Source organism: Trichomycterus rosablanca, chromosome 11 (assembly GCF_030014385.1).
Source record: "Trichomycterus rosablanca isolate fTriRos1 chromosome 11, fTriRos1.hap1, whole genome shotgun sequence".
Taxonomy (NCBI): domain Eukaryota; kingdom Metazoa; phylum Chordata; class Actinopteri; order Siluriformes; family Trichomycteridae; genus Trichomycterus; species Trichomycterus rosablanca.
This window is the reverse complement of record NC_085998.1, coordinates 28,833,003-28,851,759: the sequence shown is the minus strand read 5'-3', so window position 1 is coordinate 28,851,759 and position 18,757 is coordinate 28,833,003. Positions and strand designations below refer to the sequence as shown.

Sequence of the window (18,757 nt, the reverse complement as noted above, 5' to 3'; positions counted from 1 at the left end):
GGGCTGCGTCCCAAATCTCATACTTAAACAGTACTTAAACCGGGTACTTTTTGCGTACAGTTCAATGAATACTACGTATTTGGACACGCTCGCTCCCGCTTCTGCGTACTGCTCAGTGTGAAAGTAGCGGTTTAGGACGCAGCCGAGATTTGATAGCGCGGACTGCAAAACATAGAAAGAGAGAAAATAGCGAACAGGAGACTGGACAGAGAAAACCACCGAAAGTTTGAGATCATTTGAAGCTGAAAAAACAAAAATTCAGTACAACATTGATGGATTTGTTTTTGCATTTCAAAAGTGTTCTCTTTAAACTGTACTGTATGTAAGGAATAAAAATGTACAGTTTGTTTTAAGAGACACGTCTTATTTAAACTTATATGTATTTATTTCTGCTCTTTATTAAAGCAAAAGTATTTCTTATCCGATTACTCGATTAATCACTGGAATAATCGATAGAATACAGTAATCCCTCCTCGATCGCGGTGAAAGGTGAAAATCCGCGAAGTAAAAACCATGTGTTTATATGGTTATTTTTATATATTTTAAGCCCTTATAAACACTCCCACACTCTTATAAACATTTCCCACACATTAATACAGCATAAAGCGGAATCTAATGCTTCTCTCCTTCGCTGAGCCAATCAGCACCCAGGATACTTAACCGCGTGCTCTGATTGGGTAGCTTCTCAGCCGTCCGCCAATAGCCTCCCGTGTATGAAATCAACTGGGCAAACCAACTGAGGAAGCACGTATCAGAAATAAAAAGACTCCTTGTCCGCAGAAATCCGCGAACCTGCGAAAAATCCGCGATTTATATTTAGACATGCTTGCATATAAAATCAGCGATAGAGTGAAGCCGCGAAAGTCGAAGCGCGATATAGCGAGGGATTACTGTACTCGATTACAAAAATAATCGATAGTTGCAGCCCTACACACGGTTAACACACACACTGTGATATTTGCCATTTACCTGTTTCTATAAAACTGTGGTCCCCAACCTTTATTGCACAATTTCATATAAGATATAATTTTACAGGGGCGAGGGTGGGAGGATTTAAAATACAATTACACAACGAGCATAATAAACATAAAAAACACAAAGTGCACAACAATACTACTCACCAATGATAGAAAGTCAGTGGGAAACAATTATTTATTCTTTCTGTGCGGCGTCCAAAATACTTACAGCACTGACTTTGCAATACCAAGAGTACAATCCTTAATCAAACCAAAATGAAACCAGTCCTCAGGTTTTTGGCCAATAGTGTTCTAATAGAGCGCATCTAAAGAACATAAGAACGACACTTGACAAGCACTGTAGATTGAAATATGAGTATTAGCTATCTTTACTGCCTTTAATACTGTATAACCACTGTGTAAGCACGGCGTAAAACATCTAAATAAATACATAAAGCATAAATACATCATGTGATCACATGTACAGTTTGAACATATGCAGCACTAGTCTGGATTAATACACCGATCAGCCATAACATTAAAACCACCTTGTTTCTACACTCACTGTCCATTTTATCAGCTCCACTTACCATATAGAAGCACCTCGTAGTACTACAATTACTGACTGTAGTCCATCTGTTTCTCTGCATGCTTTGTTAGCCCCCTTTCATGCTGTTCTTTAATGGTCAGGACTCTCCCAGGACCACCACAGAGCAGGTATTATTTGGGTGGTGGGTCATTCTCAGCACTGCAGTGACATTCACATGGTGGTGGTGTGTTAGTGTGTGTTGTGCTGGTATGAGTGGATCAGACACAGCAGCGCTGCTGGAGTTTTTAAATACCGTGTCCACTCACTGTCAACACCGTCAGCGCCCCGTGGGCAGCGTCCTGTGACCGTTGATGAATGTCCAGAAGACGGCCAAGTCAAAAAGCAGCACTAGATGAGCGATCGTCTCCGACTTTACATCTACAAGGTGGACGAACTAGGTAGGAGTGTCTAATAGGGTGGACAGTGAGTGGACACGGTGTCACTGCAGTGCTGAGAATGATCCACCACCTACATAATACCTGCTCTGTGGTGGTCCTGTGGGGGTCCTGACCATTGAAGAACAGGGTGAAAGCAGGTTAAAAAAGTGGGTAGATAAACAGATAGTTGTAGAACTATAAAGTGCTCCTATATGATAAGTGGAGCTGATAAAATGGACAGTGAGTGTAGAAACACGGAGGTGGTTTCAGCGTTATGGCTGATCGATAATTGTGTTTATGAGCTAACTTTTGTTGTTCATCTTTTTCACGGCTCCCTTTGCCAACCGGATCCGCCGATCACAGAGAACACGGTGAGTTCCCAGTTCCTCACCGTCTCACGTATGCTCCGATTCTCCACCATACTCTCTATTCAGTCGCCCACTCTCCACTTTCACATGATCTTATTCTGTCACGCTTTGTCTGGTTTGTGCTGCATGAAAAAGAAAGCTTCTTAACCTGTTTCACGCCTAAGAACATTTCCATTAATGTAAATGTCAAGCACGACTCTTAGCCTGAACGCTCGCAGGTTGCACTCTGTACAGTAATCTGCTTTCATTAAAGTGACTAATGGGGAAACAAGTTTTTCTCTCTCTCACGGGCGGGAAAAAAAAAAAGCCCTTACATCTCCGTGCAGATGGGAAATGACTCACATCGCGGCGTACAGATTATCACGTCTGCTTAATTTCATCACAATTAAAAACGCCTTCAACTCGCTTCCCTTTTTAGTAGATTGGTTTAATCCTCCTCTTTCCTCCCTCCTGGCTTTCACCGCTCTGCTGCACTTTTCTAGCCCCGGTGAATATAATCATAAAGCATAAACATCGCAAGTGGAATTGTTTTGTCATGTTAGAAAAGGAGTTCATACTGTACAATTGGGGTTTAAATCTCTCCCATGCCCGATTGTTTGAAGTATATCAGGTTTCTGTTGGTTCCAGCCAGAGCTGAATGGGCGCAGTCACGTCTAAAGCATTGTGTCCTCTGTTTTAGGTCATCTGATAGCATAGTTGTGACTCTATTTAATGAGACACGTTAAGGATCTCTTTAAAAGGTCAGGCATTACACACACACACACACACACAGGACTGTGGGCTTAAAGCCCAGTCTGCTACTTCATCTCTCATCTCAACCAGGTCTCGTTTTACACTCGCGACGAACCGACGACTTTCTCGGTTTCCGTTGTGCCGCGGGAAACCTAAGAGAGGTTCTCGGGGTTGGATTTGGATTTGGATTTGATGTTGAGAAAGTGCCCGGAGAGCACTTAAGAAAGGTCTCCGCTTCACTAACGCCTCGCTTAACTCCACGCCTCAGTGATTAGACTTAGACTAGTTTTATTTTTCTTGCAAAGGACACACAAAGGACTCGCTGTACATCGATCAAGCATAACATTATGGCCACTGACAGGTGAGATGAATAACACTGATTATCTCATCATCATGGCACCTGTTAGTGGGTGGGATATATTAGGCACCAAGTGAACATTTTATCCTCAAAGCTGATGTGTTAGAAGCAGGAAAAATGGGCGAGCGTAAGGATTTGAGCGAGTTTGGCTAGACGACTGGGTCTGAGCATCTCCGAAACTGCAGCTCTTCTGGTGTGTTTAAAAGTGCTCCAAGGAAGGAACACTGGTGAACCGGCGACAGGGTCATGGGCGGCCAAGGCTCATTGATGCAAGTGGGGAGCGAAGGCTGGCCCGTGTGGTCCGATCCAACAGACGACCTACTGTAGCTCAAATTGCTGAAGAAGTTAATGCTGGTTCTGATAGAAAGGTGTCAGAATGCACAGTGCATCACAGTTGCAGGGCTGTTTTGGCAGCAAAGGTGGACCAACACAATATTAGGAAGGTGGTCATAATGTTATTTACATTTACATTTTCGGCATTTAGCAGACACTTTTTTCCAAAGCGACTTACAGTACTGTGACAATATATTGTCTAAGCAATTGAGGGTTAAGGGCCCAACAGTGTCAACCTGGCAGTGGTGGGGCTTGAACCAGCGACCTTTATGTTACTAGTCCAGTACCTTATCCACTAGGCTACAACCGCCCTGTTATGCCTGATAAGAGTTGTGCAGCTGTGTGATTGGTGGCCCGCCCTGTCCTATCTGCTGATCAGGGTCCTTGCGCAGTGTTAGAAGACCCCACCCACATAGTCCGGTCATCCCGCCCTAGCAGACACGGTAGCCAATTAGTCTGCTGCTCTATCTGCTGATCAGGGTCCTTGCACAGCATTAGAAGACCCCACCCACATAGTCCGGTCATCCCGCCCTAGCAGACACGGTAGCCAATTAGTCTGCTGCTCTATCTGCTAATCAGGGTCCTTGCACTGTGTTAGAAGACCCCACCCACATAGTCCGGTCATCCCGCCCTAGCAGACACGGTAGCCAATTAGTCTGCTGTCCTATCTGCTGATCAGGGTCCTTGCACAGCGTTAGAAGACCCCACCCACATAGTCCGGTCAGCCCACCCTAGCAGACACGGTAACCAATTAGTCTGCTGTCCTATCTGCTAATCAGAGTCCTTGCACAGTGTTAGAAGACCCCACCCACATAGTCCGGTCATCCCTCCCTAGCAGACACGGTAGCCAATCAGAGTCTGCTGTCCTATCTGCTGATCAGGGTCCTTGCACAGTGTTAGAAGACCCCACCCACATAGTCCGGTCATCCCGCCCTAGCAGACACGGTAGCCAATTAGTCTGCTGTCCTATCTGCTGATCAGGGTCCTTGCACAGTGTTAGAAGACCATACCTACATAGTCCGGTCATCCCACCCTAGCAGACACGGTAGCCAATTAGAGTCTGCTGCAGGCACCCAACCGAGGAGTTCAGAATCTCGGCGCTGGTGTTCTAGCGGAATTTTCCGCTGCGCCACCTGGGCGCCTCGATTGGTTTATTCTGTTTGAACATCCAGATTCTGGAATGTTTAAGGTTACTTCAGGTTGGTTGTTTAATTATGGTCATTAGCGCGGCACGGTGGTTCGGAGGGTAACACTGTCGCCTCACAGCAAGAAGGTCCCGGGTTCAATTCCCAGGTGTTGAGTTTGCACGTCATGAATGTAACCAAAGTGTTTAAAACATGACGTTAAAATCCTAATAAAATATAATAAATGAACAATTTAAGGTGAATTCCGCTCATTTCGATCCCTTATTGTGTTGAGCACAACTGAGCATGCCCAGTACACCTACTACTTTATACAGAATTACACTACTGGACCGGATTCCAGAGGACCAAAGAGCTACCCGTCAATACCACAGAAAGCACCGACTGCCTGTTTGTAGCTTACAAGTTCTACAGACTTGAACTCGGAGCCTAGCGTGATGCAACAAACAATGGCCATTACATGCTCCCACACACACATCCACACACACCGCTCCAGTCCAGGCCTGGCTGCTCTCCGATAAAGAGCCGTTGTTCGTGCCTAGTACACTACTCATGTCCTCTGAAGCTGTTTGTTGTCTTTTTTAGGAGAGGAACAGGAGGGAGGGAGGGACCGTGAAAACAAGCTCCTCTCTTCGGTCTGCTTAACTGTGGCTCCTCTGTTGTGGAGCCAGCACATTCTTGCGTGTTTAGTCTAGCGCAGGTCGTTGGATACGGCTCGGCTGGTTTCGGCGCATTGTGTTAAGCCCGTTTCAGGCCTCGCAGCCGGCCGACGGGAATGAATAGGCCTCTTCTGGCTTTTTAAAGTGTGCATTTCGGAGTGATAAGAGCTACTTTTTCATCCTCCCTCATTTCACTGTTTTTATCTCGGATTCCTCTCAGGGGCCATAGCTGCGAAGTAAGTACCCTGTAGTAGCCGTCTGCGGTTGTTTTGAACCGTGGCTGGGATGAACACTCTAGTTACAAGGCAAATAACCCACTATTAACTAACACATAATGAATGAAGTATGTGAAGTGGTGTGGTGTGCCACTTGTATTTTTGGTTTCCGGTCAGTGCACCGAACGATCGATAACAAACAATGAATGTGACTATAACTATAGCTTTCTGGTTTTTTCTTTTTAGAACAACTCCATCTCCCCATCCGACAGCCTGCGTACCTCCAGCGAGAAGCACCGCAGCTCCTCCGACTACAACCTGGACTCGAAGAAACGCAAGATGGAGGAGAAGGACAACATGAGCAGATATGTAAGTGCAAACTGCTTCTTAACAGACTATCTATCTATCTATCTATCTATCTATCTATCTATCTATCTATCTGTCTATATGTTTAAAGAGGTATAATATTGTAAGCGTAATATTAATAATAATAATATACATATTATACATTTTTATTTTTTATGTTACAGGACAGTGATGGAGACAAGAGTGATGATCTTGTGGTCGACGTTTCTGTTGAGGTAAATTTTTTTTATCTTTATAACCAATTAATGACTAATTTATCGTGGTCAGGGTCACACTGGGTGACTGGGTGTGCAGGACAGGAATACCCTGTACAAGGGTTTGGGCATCCCCCATGATTGATATAGACAATCATGTCTGTGCTGATGCCCAGCTGGCTGATAGCACCACTGGGATTTGGACCTGTATCTGAACAGTGGTGGGCTAGCATATGTGTCTGTGTGTGTATATATATGTATGTACAGTATATATGTGTATATGTACACCGATGAGGCATAACATTATGATCACATTTCTAATATATATATACAGTGTATCACAAAAGTGAGTACACCCCTCACATTTCTGCAGATATTTAAGTATATCTTTTCATGGGACAACACTGACAAAATGACACTGACACAATGAAAAGTAGTCTGTGTGCAGCTTATACAACCCCTGGCAAAAATTATGGAATCACCAGTCTCTGAGGATGTTCCTTCAGTTGTTTAATTTTGTAGAAAAAAAGCAGATCACAGATATGACAAAAAACTAAAGGCATTTCAAATGGCAACTTTCTGGCTTTAAGAAACACTAAAAGAAATCCAGAAAAATAATTGTGGTAGCCAGTAACAGTTAGATTTTTAGAACAAGCACAGGGAATAAATTATGGAATCACTCAATTCTGAGGAAAAAATTATGGAATCACCCTGCAAATTTTCATTACAAACACTAACACCTGCATCAGATTAAAGCTGCTCGTTAGTATGCAGGTAAAAAGGAGTGATCACACCTTGGAGAGCTGTTGCAACAAGTGGACTGACATGAATCATGGCTCCAACACCAGAGATGTCAATTGAAACAAAGGAGAGGATTATCAAACTCCTTAAAGAGGGTAAATCATCACGCAGTGTTGCACAAGATGTTGGTTGTTCACAGTCAGCTGTGTCTAATACCTGGACCAAGTACAAACAACATGGGAAGGTGGTTAAAGGCAAGCATACTGGTAGACCAAGGAAGACATCAAAGCGTCAAGACAGAAAACTTAAAGCAATATGCCTTGAAAACAGAAAATGTACAACAAAACAAATGAGGAACAAATGGCAGGAAACTGGAGTCAACGTCTGTGACCGAACTGTAAGAAACCGCCTAAAGGAAATGGGATTTACATACAAAAAAGCTAAAAGAAAGCCATCACGAACACCTAAACAGAAAAAAACAAGGTTACAATGGGCTAAGGAAAGGCAATCGTGGACTGTGGATGACTGGATGAAAGTCATATTCAGTGATGAATCTCGAATCTGCATTGGGCAAGGTGATGATGCTGGAACTTTTGTTTGGTGCCGTTCCAATGAGATTTATGCAGACGACTGTCTGAAGAAAACATGCAAATTTCCACAGTCATTGATGATATGGGGCTGCATGTCAGGTAAAGGCACTGGGGAGATGGCTGTCATTACATCTTCAATAAATGCACAGGTTTACATTGACATTTTGGACACTTTTCTTATCCCATCTATCGAAAGGATGTTTGGGGATGATGAAATCATTTTTCAAGATGATAATGCATCTTGCCATAGAGCAAAATCTGTGAAAACATTCCTTGAAGAAAGACACATATGGTCAATGTCATGGCCTGCAAACAGTCCGGATCTCAATCCAATTGAAAATCTGTGGTGGAAGTTAAAGAAAATGGTCCATGACAAGGCTCCAACCTGCAAAGCTGATCTGGCAACAGCAATCAGAGAAAGCTGGAGCCAGATTGATGAAGAGTACTGTTTGTCACTCATTAAGTCAATGCCTCAGAGACTGCAAGCAGTTATAAAAGCCAGAGGTGGTGCAACAAAGTACTAGTGATGTGTTGGAGTGTTATTTTGTATGTCATGATTCCATAATTTTTTCCTCAGAATTGAGTGATTCCATAATTTATTCCCTGTGCTTGTTCTAAAAATCTAACTGTTACTGGCTACCACAATTATTTTTCTTGATTTCTTTTAGTGTTTCTTAAAGCCAGAAAGTTGCCATTTGAAATGCCTTTAGTTTTTTGTCATATCTGTGATCTGCTTTTTTTCTACAAAATTAAACAACTGAAGGAACATCCTCAGAGACTGGTGATTCCATAATTTTTGCCAGGGGTTGTATAACAGTGTAAATTTATTCTTCCCTCAAAATAACTCAATATACAGCCATTAATGTCTAAACCACCGGCAACAAAAGTGAGTACACCCCTTAGTGAAAGTTCCTGAAGTGTCAATATTTTGTGTGGCCACCATTATTTCCCAGAACTGCCTTAACTCTCCTGGGCATGGAGTTTACCAGAGCTTCACAGGTTGCCACTGGAATGCTTTTCCACTCCTCCATGACGACATCACGGAGCTGGCGGATATTCGAGACTTTGCGCTCCCCCACCTTCCGCTCGAGGATGCCCCAAAGATGTTCTATTGGGTTTAGGTCTGGAGACATGCTTGGCCAGTCCATCACCTTTACCCTCAGCCTCTTCAATAAAGCAGTGGTCGTCTTAGAGGTGTGTTTGGGGTCATTATCATGCTGGAACACTGCCCTGCGACCCAGTTTCCGGAGGGAGGGGATCATGCTCTGCTTCTGTATTTCACAGTACATATTGGAGTTCATGTGTCCCTCAATGAAATGTAACTCCCCAACACCTGCTGCACTCATGCAGCCCCAGACCATGGCATTCCCACCACCATGCTTGACTGTAGGCATGACACACTTATCTTTGTACTCCTCACCTGATTGCCGCCACACATGCTTGAGACCATCTGAACCAAACAAATTAATCTTGGTCTCATCAGACCATAGGACATGGTTCCAGTAATGCATGTCCTTTGTTGACATGTCTTCAGCAAACTGTTTGCGGGCTTTCTTGTGTAGAGACTTCAGAAGAGGCTTCCTTCTGGGGTGACAGCCATGCAGACCAATTTGATGTAGTGTGCGGCGTATGGTCTGAGCACTGACAGGCTGACCCCCCACCTTTTCAATCTCTGCAGCAATGCTGACAGCACTCCTGCGCCTATCTTTCAAAGACAGCAGTTGGATGTGACGCTGAGCACGTGCACTCAGCTTCTTTGGATGACCAACGCGAGGTCTGTTCTGAGTGGACCCTGCTCTTTTAAAACGCTGGATGATCTTGGCCACTGTGCTGCAGCTCAGTTTCAGGGTGTTGGCAATCTTCTTGTAGCCTTGGCCATCTTCATGTAGTGCAACAATTCGTCTTTTAAGATCCTCAGAGAGTTATTTGCCATGAGGTGCCATGTTGACCAGTATGAGAGAGTGTGAGAGCTGTACTACTAATTTGAACACACCTGCTCCCTATGCACACCTGAGACCCAGTAACACTAACAAATCACATGACATTTTGGAGGGAAAATGACAAGCAGTGCTCAATTTGGACATTTAGGGGTGTAGTCTCTTAGGGGTGTACTCACTTTTGTTGCCGGTGGTTTAGACATTAATGGCTGTATTTTGAGTTATTTTGAGGGAAGAATACATTTACACTGTTATATAAGCTGCACACAGACTACTTTTCATTGTGTCAAAGTGTCATTTTGTCAGTGTTGTCCCATGAAAAGATATACTTAAATATCTGCAGAAATGTGAGGGGTGTACTCACTTTTGTGATACACTGTATACAGTGTATCACAAAAGTGAGTACATCCCTCACATTTCTGCAAATATTTCATTATATCTTTTCATGGGACAACACTATAGACATGAAACTTGGATATAACTTAGAGTAGTCAGTGTACAACTTGTATAGCAGTGTAGATTTACTGTCTTCTGAAAATAACTCAACACACAGCCATTAATGTCTAAATAGCTGGCAACATAAGTGAGTACACCCCACAGTGAACATGTCCAAATTGTGCCCAAATGTGTCGTTGTCCCTCCCTGGTGTCATGTGTCAAGGTCCCAGGTGTAAATGGGGAGCAGGGCTGTTAAATTTGGTGTTTTGGGTACAATTCTCTCATACTGGCCACTGGATATTTAACATGGCACCTCATGGCAAAGAACTCTCTGAGGATGTGAGAAATAGAATTGTTGCTCTCCACAAAGATAGCCTGGGCTATAAGAAGATTGCTAACACCCTGAAACTGAGCTACAGCATGGTGGCCAAGGTCATACAGCGGTTTTCCAGGACAGGTTCCACTCGGAACAGGCTTCGCCAGGGTCGACCAAAGAAGTTGAGTCCACGTGTTCGGCGTCATATCCAGAGGTTGGCTTTAAAAAATAGACACATGAGTGCTGCCAGCATTGCTGCAGAGGTTGAAGACGTGGGAGGTCAGCCTGTCAGTGCTCAGACCATACGCCGCACACTGCATCAACTCGGTCTGCATGGTCGTCATCCCAGAAGGAAGCTGACGCACAAAAAAGCCCGCAAACAGTTTGCTGAAGACAAGCAGTCCAAGAACATGGATTACTGGAATGCCCTGTGGTCTGACGAGACCAAGATAAACTTGTTTGGCTCAGATGGTGTCCAGCATGTGTGGCGGCGCCCTGGTGAGAAGTACCAAGACAACTGTATCTTGCCTACAGTCAAGCATGGTGGTGGTAGCATCATGGTCTTGGGCTGCATGAGTGTTGCTGGCACTGGGGAGCTGCAGTTCATTGAGGGAAACATGAATTCCAACATGTACTGTGACATTCTGAAACAGAGCATGATCCCCTCCCTTCGAAAACTGGGCCTCATGGCAGTTTTCCAACAGGATAACGACCCCAAACACAACCTCCAAGATGACAACTGCCTTGCTGAGGAAGCTGAAGCTGAAGGTGATGGACTAAACCCAATTGAGCACTGTGGGGCATCCTCAAGTGGAAGGTGGAGGAGTTCAAGGTGTCTAACATCCACCAGCTCCGTGATGTCATCATGGAGGAGTGGAAGAGGATTCCAGTAGCAACCTGTGCAGCTCTGGTGAATTCCATGCCCAGGAGGGTTAGGGCAGTGCTGGATAATAATGGTGGTCACACAAAATATTGACACTTTGGGCACAATTTGGACATGTTCACTGTGGGGTGTACTCACTTATGTTGCCAGCTATTTAGACATTAATGGCTGTGTGTTGAGTTATTTTCAGAAGACAGTAAATCTACACTGCTATACAAGTTGTACACTGACTACTCTAAGTTATATCCAAGTTTCATGTCTATAGTGTTGTCCCATGAAAAGATATAATGAAATATTTGCAGAAATGTGAGGGGTGTACTCACTTTTGTGATACACTGTGTATATATATATATATATATATATATATATATATATACAGTGTATCACAAAAGTGAGTACACCCCTCACATTTCTGCAGATATTTAAGTATATCTTTTCATGGGACAACACTGACAAAATGACACTTTGACACAATGAAAAGTAGTCTGTGTGCAGCTTATATAACAGTGTAAATTTATTCTTCCCTCAAAATAACTCAATATACAGCCATTAATGTCTAAACCACCGGCAACAAAAGTGAGTACACCCCTTAGTGAAAGTTCCTGAAGTGTCAATATTTTGTGTGGCCACCATTATTTCCCAGAACTGCCTTAACTCTCCTGGGCATGGAGTTTACCAGAGCTTCACAGGTTGCCACTGGAATGCTTTTCCACTCCTCCATGACGACATCACGGAGCTGGCGGATATTCGAGACTTTGCGCTCCTCCACCTTCCGCTTGAGGATGCCCCAAAGATGTTCTATTGGGTTTAGGTCTGGAGACATGCTTGGCCAGTCCATCACCTTTACCCTCAGCCTCTTCAATAAAGCAGTGGTCGTCTTAGAGGTGTGTTTGGGGTCATTATCATGCTGGAACACTGCCCTGCGACCCAGTTTCCGGAGGGAGGGGATCATGCTCTGCTTCAGTATTTCACAGTACATATTGGAGTTAATGTGTCCCTCAATGAAATGTAACTCCCCAACACCTGCTGCACTCATGCAGCCCCAGACCATGGCATTCCCACCACCATGCTTGACTGTAGGCATGACACACTTATCTTTGTACTCCTCACCTGATTGCCGCCACACATGCTTCAGACCATCTGAACCAAACAAATTAATCTTGGTCTCATCAGACCATAGGACATGGTTCCAGTAATCCATGTCCTTTGTTGACATGTCTTCAGCAAACTGTTTGCGGGCTTTCTTGTGTAGAGACTTCAGAAGAGGCTTCCTTATGGGGTGACAGCCATGCAGACCAATTTGATGTAGTGTGCGGCGTATGGTCTGAGCACTGACAGGCTGACCCCCCACCTTTTCAATCTCTGCAGCAATGCTGACAGCACTCCTGCGCCTATCTTTCAAAGACAGCAGTTGGATGTGACGCTGAGCACGTGCACTCAGCTTCTTTGGACGACCAACGCGAGGTCTGCTCTGAGTGGACCCTGCTCTTTTAAAACGCTGGATGATCTTGGCCACTGTGCTGCAGCTCAGTTTCAGGGTGTTGGCAATCTTCTTGTAGCCATGGCCATCTTCATGTAGCGCAACAATTCGTCTTTTAAGATCCTCAGAGAGTTCTTTGCCATGAGGTGCCATGTTGGAACTTTCAGTGACCAGTATGAGAGAGTGTGAGAGCTGTACTACTAAATTAAACACACCTGCTCCCTATGCACACCTGAGACCTAGTAACACTAACAAATCACATGACATTTTGGAGGGAAAATGACAAGCAGTGCTCAATTTGGACATTTAGGGGTGTAGTCTCTTAGGGGTGTACTCACTTTTGTTGCCGGTGGTTTAGACATTAATGGCTGTATATTGAGTTATTTTGAGGGAAGAATAAATTTACACTGTTATATAAGCTGCACACAGACTACTTTTCATTGTGTCAAAGTGTCATTTTGTCAGTGTTGTCCCATGAAAAGATATACTTAAATAACTGCAGAAATGTGAGGGGTGTACTCACTTTTGTGATACACTGTATATATATATATACATATACAGTGGGGTCAAAAAGTATTTAGTCAGCCACTGATTGTGCAGGTTCTCCTACTTAGAAAGATGAGTCTTCATCATAGGTACACTTCAACTATGAGAGAAATACATACATACATACATATGTATATAAAAAATATATAATAATAAAGTTAAGACTTCTTGCTGTGGTATTCATTTCTGTATAGGATCCGGCCACGCCCCGAGCAAGCCCAGCCCATTCGCCACCCGAAAACGGCATCGACAAGCCTCGTCCAACGAAGAAGGACACGCCCAACAGCCCAGCCTCAGTGGCCTCATCTGGCAGCACGCCTTCTTCTAAAAACAAGGAGCATGGCCATGTAAGGGCACCCCTCAGCTCATGAGCATAATACGTTTAATATCGAACTGTCGCTGTATCTGTATAGCAAAGTCATTAACATGGGAAACAGAGGGGCGGAAGTGAATCCTGTCTGTGGATTCTAGCTAGAAAGATGGCACAGAACAGATCTCTCTCTTGTTCGCTTGCTAGCTCTCTCTCTCAAGGGATCAGGAGTGAATGTTTTTTCAGATCTGGCTTTAAATACGTCAGTAAATGTCAGGCATAATGCATTTCCAAAGAAGGATCTGTCATGTCTTCTGCGCTAATAACTCAATGCGCTTAACCATCGCAAGCCTTTCGCCTTAGCAGAAAGATTAAAGGGAGGAAGCAGGGAATAGGATAAAAATGAGCCTCATCGCCATTGTGGCAGTAATGGCTTTTGGGATAAATAGTAGGGTTTTATAGCTGCATAGGAATAAGGTGTTTGTCAGAATTGGATTGGATTGCATTCAGCCAGCGTTTAAATCTCCTGCTTGGATGTTTCCTCACTTATTTTTCTCTTTCCTTTGTCCGCACTAGCAGAATGACAAATCGTCCACGCCCGGTCTCAAGTCCAACACGCCCACACCTCGTAACGACGCCCCCACCCCTGGCACAAGCACTACGCCAGGCTTGCGACCCATCCTGGGAAAACCTCCAATGGAGGCTCTTGGTAAGTCGACGTCTTACTTCTAACTTCTGTACAGATTCATCAGCATGTGTCTAACTGATTTCCTGTTCGGCTCAATCTAGCTGCTCCTGCACTGCGCACCCCGCTGTCCATCGCTGGCTCTTACCCTGCTCCGTTTGCCATGATGGGCCACCATGAGATGAACGGCTCACTCACTAGTCCCGGGGTGTACGCTGGCCTGCACATCTCACCCCAGATGAGTGCAGCTGCCGCATACGGTCGGCCTCCTATTGTAAGTGCACATATTTATTTCTCCTTTGTGTTTGTCTGTATTCGGATTACATTCTCCACTTGCTATGTAGTATACAAGTGGTAAATGTGACACGCATTGCCCTTTTTTGTACATTATAAATCGTTAAATGCATCACATTATGGAGGAAAATGCATTTTGATATGTTTACAGTTATATATCTCAGCATTTTACTTGTAATAGATAGGGTGGGTGATGGGAATGTACAAAAAAACCTCTAACACTGCTGGTATAATGGAGAAATTAGTCAACCTATTTTTTTAAAATCTGACTAATTTCACATTAAATGAAACTGCTGCAAAACAATATGGTTAGCCGCTCAGGTGGCGCAGCGGTAAAATACGTAAGCACACCAGAGCTGGGATTTCAAACACATCGAATCGAATCTCGACTCTGACATCCGGCTGGGCTGGGCGGCCACGTGAAAAACGATCGGCTGTTGTTCAGGGATGGGAAAGCCGGACCAGGGTTCCTCATAACTGGCGCCTGCGCAGAGTCGAGGAACAATGCTGATCAGGGTGTGGCTCTCCGTGCACAAAGCTGATCCGCATATGAACTCGCCTCGTAAAGGTGAAAAGATGTAGTCAGTACTGCTCACGTGTCGGAGGGGGCGTGTGTCACTTGCGAAGCTCCTCAGTCAGCAGTGGAGGTTTGTATCGGTAGAGGTGGAGTGTAACACAACCAGGGTAATTAGATACGACTAGATTAGGGGAGAAAAAAACCCAAAAACAATATGGTTGTCTTTTAACAATTCTTGATTGTAACTCCCCGTCAGCACACCATTCGACCTTCCCTCCCTCAAACACAACCAAGCCAACCTTGTTTGCGTGGCTGCCCGGCCAGGTTGGTCACTTTTCTAAGATTCAAACCCACAAGTTTGAATGCTTTGAAGTGGTGTGCTGGCACATTAGACTACTACGCCACCCAAGCACCTCAAATACAAAAATACAAACTCAAATAAAAAAATATACATTACACATGGACAATTAACAGAAATTTATATTATTATTTTTATTATATTATGCTTTGAGAAATACTGTTTTTAAATTTTATTTTAAAAAATTTACTCTTATTTAAAAACAAGTAATGTAATTTTTTTAATATAATCTGTTGTGGCTTGCCTAGAGTCTAATCTTATTAAATAATAAACAATAACTATAAATAAAGAATTTAAAAAGGTCACTTTTTTTATTTCTAGTTATCTGCTGTGAACAGGTTTGTAATAAAATAAGTTAAATAAGAGTAAAATAATTAATAATAAATAGTAAATAAAATAATTAATTAGTAATAATTGGTAAATAATTAAATAAATAATTAGTAATATTAGTAAATAATTAAATGAATAATTAGTAGTAATTAGTAAATAATTAAACAATTAGTAATAATTAGTAAATAATTAAATAAATAATTTGTAATAGTAGTAAATAATTAAATAAATAATTAGTAATATTAGTAAATAATTAATTAAGTAAATAATGGGTAAATAATTAATTAAATAAATAATTAGTAATAATTTGTTATTAATTAAATAAATAATTTGTAATAATTGGTAATTAATTAAATAAGCAATTAGTAATAATTAGTAATTAATTAAATAAATAATTTGTAGTAATTAGTAATTAATTAAATAAATAATTTGTAATAATTAGTTAAATCAGTTCTTACAACCAAAAAAATCATGATGTTTGATTAAGTGTTGAAGTGGTTAAATAAACGTAATAAATTATATAAACTGATGCATTTGTATGTGAATAACTTGGCTATATGGTGCTGCTCTAGTATGGATAAAACTGATGCTACTTGTTTCTCCCCTTAAGGTGGGCTTCGATCATCCTCATATGAGAGCCCCGGTCCTTCCTGCCAACCTCACCTCTATCTCTGGAGGAAAACCGTAAGTGTCCCATGAACAGTGGCATCATCCAAACCCTAGTCTGCACTGCCATCGCTTGCCTTGATTTAATTAGCCTACCTCAGTCAGCATCGCATGCATCAACAAAACTTTCATCACTTCATCTCTCTCTCAGGGCGTACTCTTTCCACGTCAGCGCCGACGGCCAAATGCAGCCGGTGCCCTTTCCCCCGGACGCTCTGATCGGCCCTGGGATCCCACGCCACGCTCGCCAGATCAACACCCTCAGCCACGGCGAGGTGGTGTGCGCCGTGACCATCAGCAACCCCACGCGTCACGTCTACACCGGTGGCAAGGGCTGCGTCAAGATCTGGGACATCAGCCAGCCTGGCAGCAAGAGTCCCGTGTCTCAGCTAGATTGCCTGGTGAGGATGAAACACACACATGACTCAGTGTTCATGGGCTAGGTGTAAATATGTAGGTTTGGCTCATTATGCTTGTGCTTTGTGCAGAACCGGGATAACTACATCCGGTCCTGCAAGCTGCTGCCCGACGGTCGTACGCTGATCGTGGGCGGCGAAGCGAGTACCTTGACCATCTGGGATTTGGCCTCCCAGACGCCGCGCATTAAGGCTGAGCTGACCTCGTCGGCCCCGGCCTGCTACGCGCTGGCCATCAGCCCCGACGCCAAGGTCTGCTTCTCCTGCTGCAGCGATGGCAACATTGCCGTCTGGGACCTGCACAACCAGACCCTCGTCAGGTTAGTATGGGGGGAGATTGGGGCTAGGCAGTATGACCAAAAATTTATTTTTTTAGGATTCTGACTAACTAGTGAGCTGTACCAAATCTTCACAGCGCTTCAAAGCCCTTTTAGCGGTAAACGATATTGTATGATTTGCTGCCTGTTAAAACCAATAGGAAAAATCCATACCATACAGGGAATCAAAACCGGTACACCGAATGAATCGTCATACTAGAGATGTTCCCAAGTCACAAAATATGAGTCCGAGTCAAGTCACGCGTCTTTAGGCTAGAGTCCAAGTCAAGTCAAGAGTCTTTAGGCTAGAGTCCAAGTCAAGTCACGAGTCTTTAGGCTAAAGTCCAAGTCAAGTCACGAGTCTTTAGGCTAGAGTCCAAGTCAAGTCAAGAGTCTTTAGGCTAGAGTCCGAGTCAAGTCACGAGTCTTTAGGCTAGAGTCCGAGTCAAGTCAAGAGTCTTTAGGCTAGAGTCCAAGTCATGTCACGAGTCTTTAGGCTAAAGTCCAAGTCAAGTCACGAGTCTTTAGGCTAGAGTCCAAGTCAAGTCAAGAGTCTTTAGGCTAGAGTCCAAGTCAAGTCAAGAGTCTTTAGGCTAGAGTCCAAGTCAAGTCACGAGTCTTTAGGCTAGAGTCCAAGTCAAGTCACGAGTCTTTAGGCTAGAGTCCAAGTCAAGTCACGAGTCTTTAGGCTAGAGTCCAAGTCAAGTCACGAGTCTTTAGGCTAGAGTCCAAGTCAAGTCACGAGTCTTTAGGCTAGAGTCCAAGTCAAGTCAAGAGTCTTTAGGCTAGAGTCCAAGTCAAGTCAAGAGTCTTTAGGCTAGAGTCCAAGTCAAGTCATGAGTCCTTAGACTAGAGTCCAAGTCAAGTCACGAGTCTTTAGGCTAGAGTCCAAGTCAAGAGTCTTTAGGCTAGAGTCCAAGTCAAGTCACGAGTCTTTAGGCTAGAGTCCGAGTCAAGTCACGAGTCTTTAGGCTAGAGTCCAAGTCTAGTCAAGAGTCTTTAGGCTAGAGTCCAAGTCAAGTCACGAGTCCTTAGACTAGAGTCCAAGTCAAGTCAAGAGTCCTTAGGCTAGAGTCCAAGTCAAGTCAAGAGTCTTTAGGCTAGAGTCAAAGTCACCAGTCTTTAGGCTTGAGTCCAAGTCAAGTCACGAGTCAATATAAAAACATATATTGAAAATGTAGCGTAGAAATAAACAAATAAAATGTACGTTCAGATAAAAAACAACAGATTAGCAACTGTATTTTGGCTTTCCGTAACAAGAAGGTACCAGTTAAAAGCTTAAACTGATACGTTTTGTTTTCATTGCAAAACAAAAGCGTGTGATAAATCACGGCACAGCGGCCAAAATCCAAAACACATACAAAAAAAAATCATAACCACTGCTTACCTTAGCTTATGTTCTTCCAGATGTTATTAAATTTATAACTGTGTGTCCCATTATGAATATAATCCATTAAAACTTTTCCCGGTTGTGAAGTAAAACACGAACTCGTTAGAAAGCCAATCAAGCGTTTCATTAACACATCATCTGTGTGACGCAAACTGAATAAATGCAAATAACAGCATTTCTTACTAACAATTACTAAAAAATCAGAATGTCTGATTGGTTCAGAAAGCACTCTTTCAACCATTAGCGCCAATTCTG

General features: G+C 43.4%; 1 protein-coding gene across 1 annotated transcript in view; it reads left to right on the top strand.

Moving 5' to 3' along the window:
• tle3a (TLE family member 3, transcriptional corepressor a) overlaps nucleotides 1-18,757 on the top strand; it is a 66,204-nt gene that overhangs the window by 38,472 nt on the left and 8,975 nt on the right. The window contains exons 9-17 of the mRNA XM_063004135.1: nucleotides 2,286-2,293; nucleotides 5,976-6,098; nucleotides 6,260-6,310; nucleotides 13,414-13,566; nucleotides 14,109-14,238; nucleotides 14,319-14,488; nucleotides 16,324-16,397; nucleotides 16,531-16,780; nucleotides 16,868-17,115. Coding sequence (XP_062860205.1) covers nucleotides 2,286-2,293; nucleotides 5,976-6,098; nucleotides 6,260-6,310; nucleotides 13,414-13,566; nucleotides 14,109-14,238; nucleotides 14,319-14,488; nucleotides 16,324-16,397; nucleotides 16,531-16,780; nucleotides 16,868-17,115 — 1,207 coding nt within the window. The remainder of the gene's footprint in view (nucleotides 1-2,285; nucleotides 2,294-5,975; nucleotides 6,099-6,259; nucleotides 6,311-13,413; nucleotides 13,567-14,108; nucleotides 14,239-14,318; nucleotides 14,489-16,323; nucleotides 16,398-16,530; nucleotides 16,781-16,867; nucleotides 17,116-18,757) is intronic.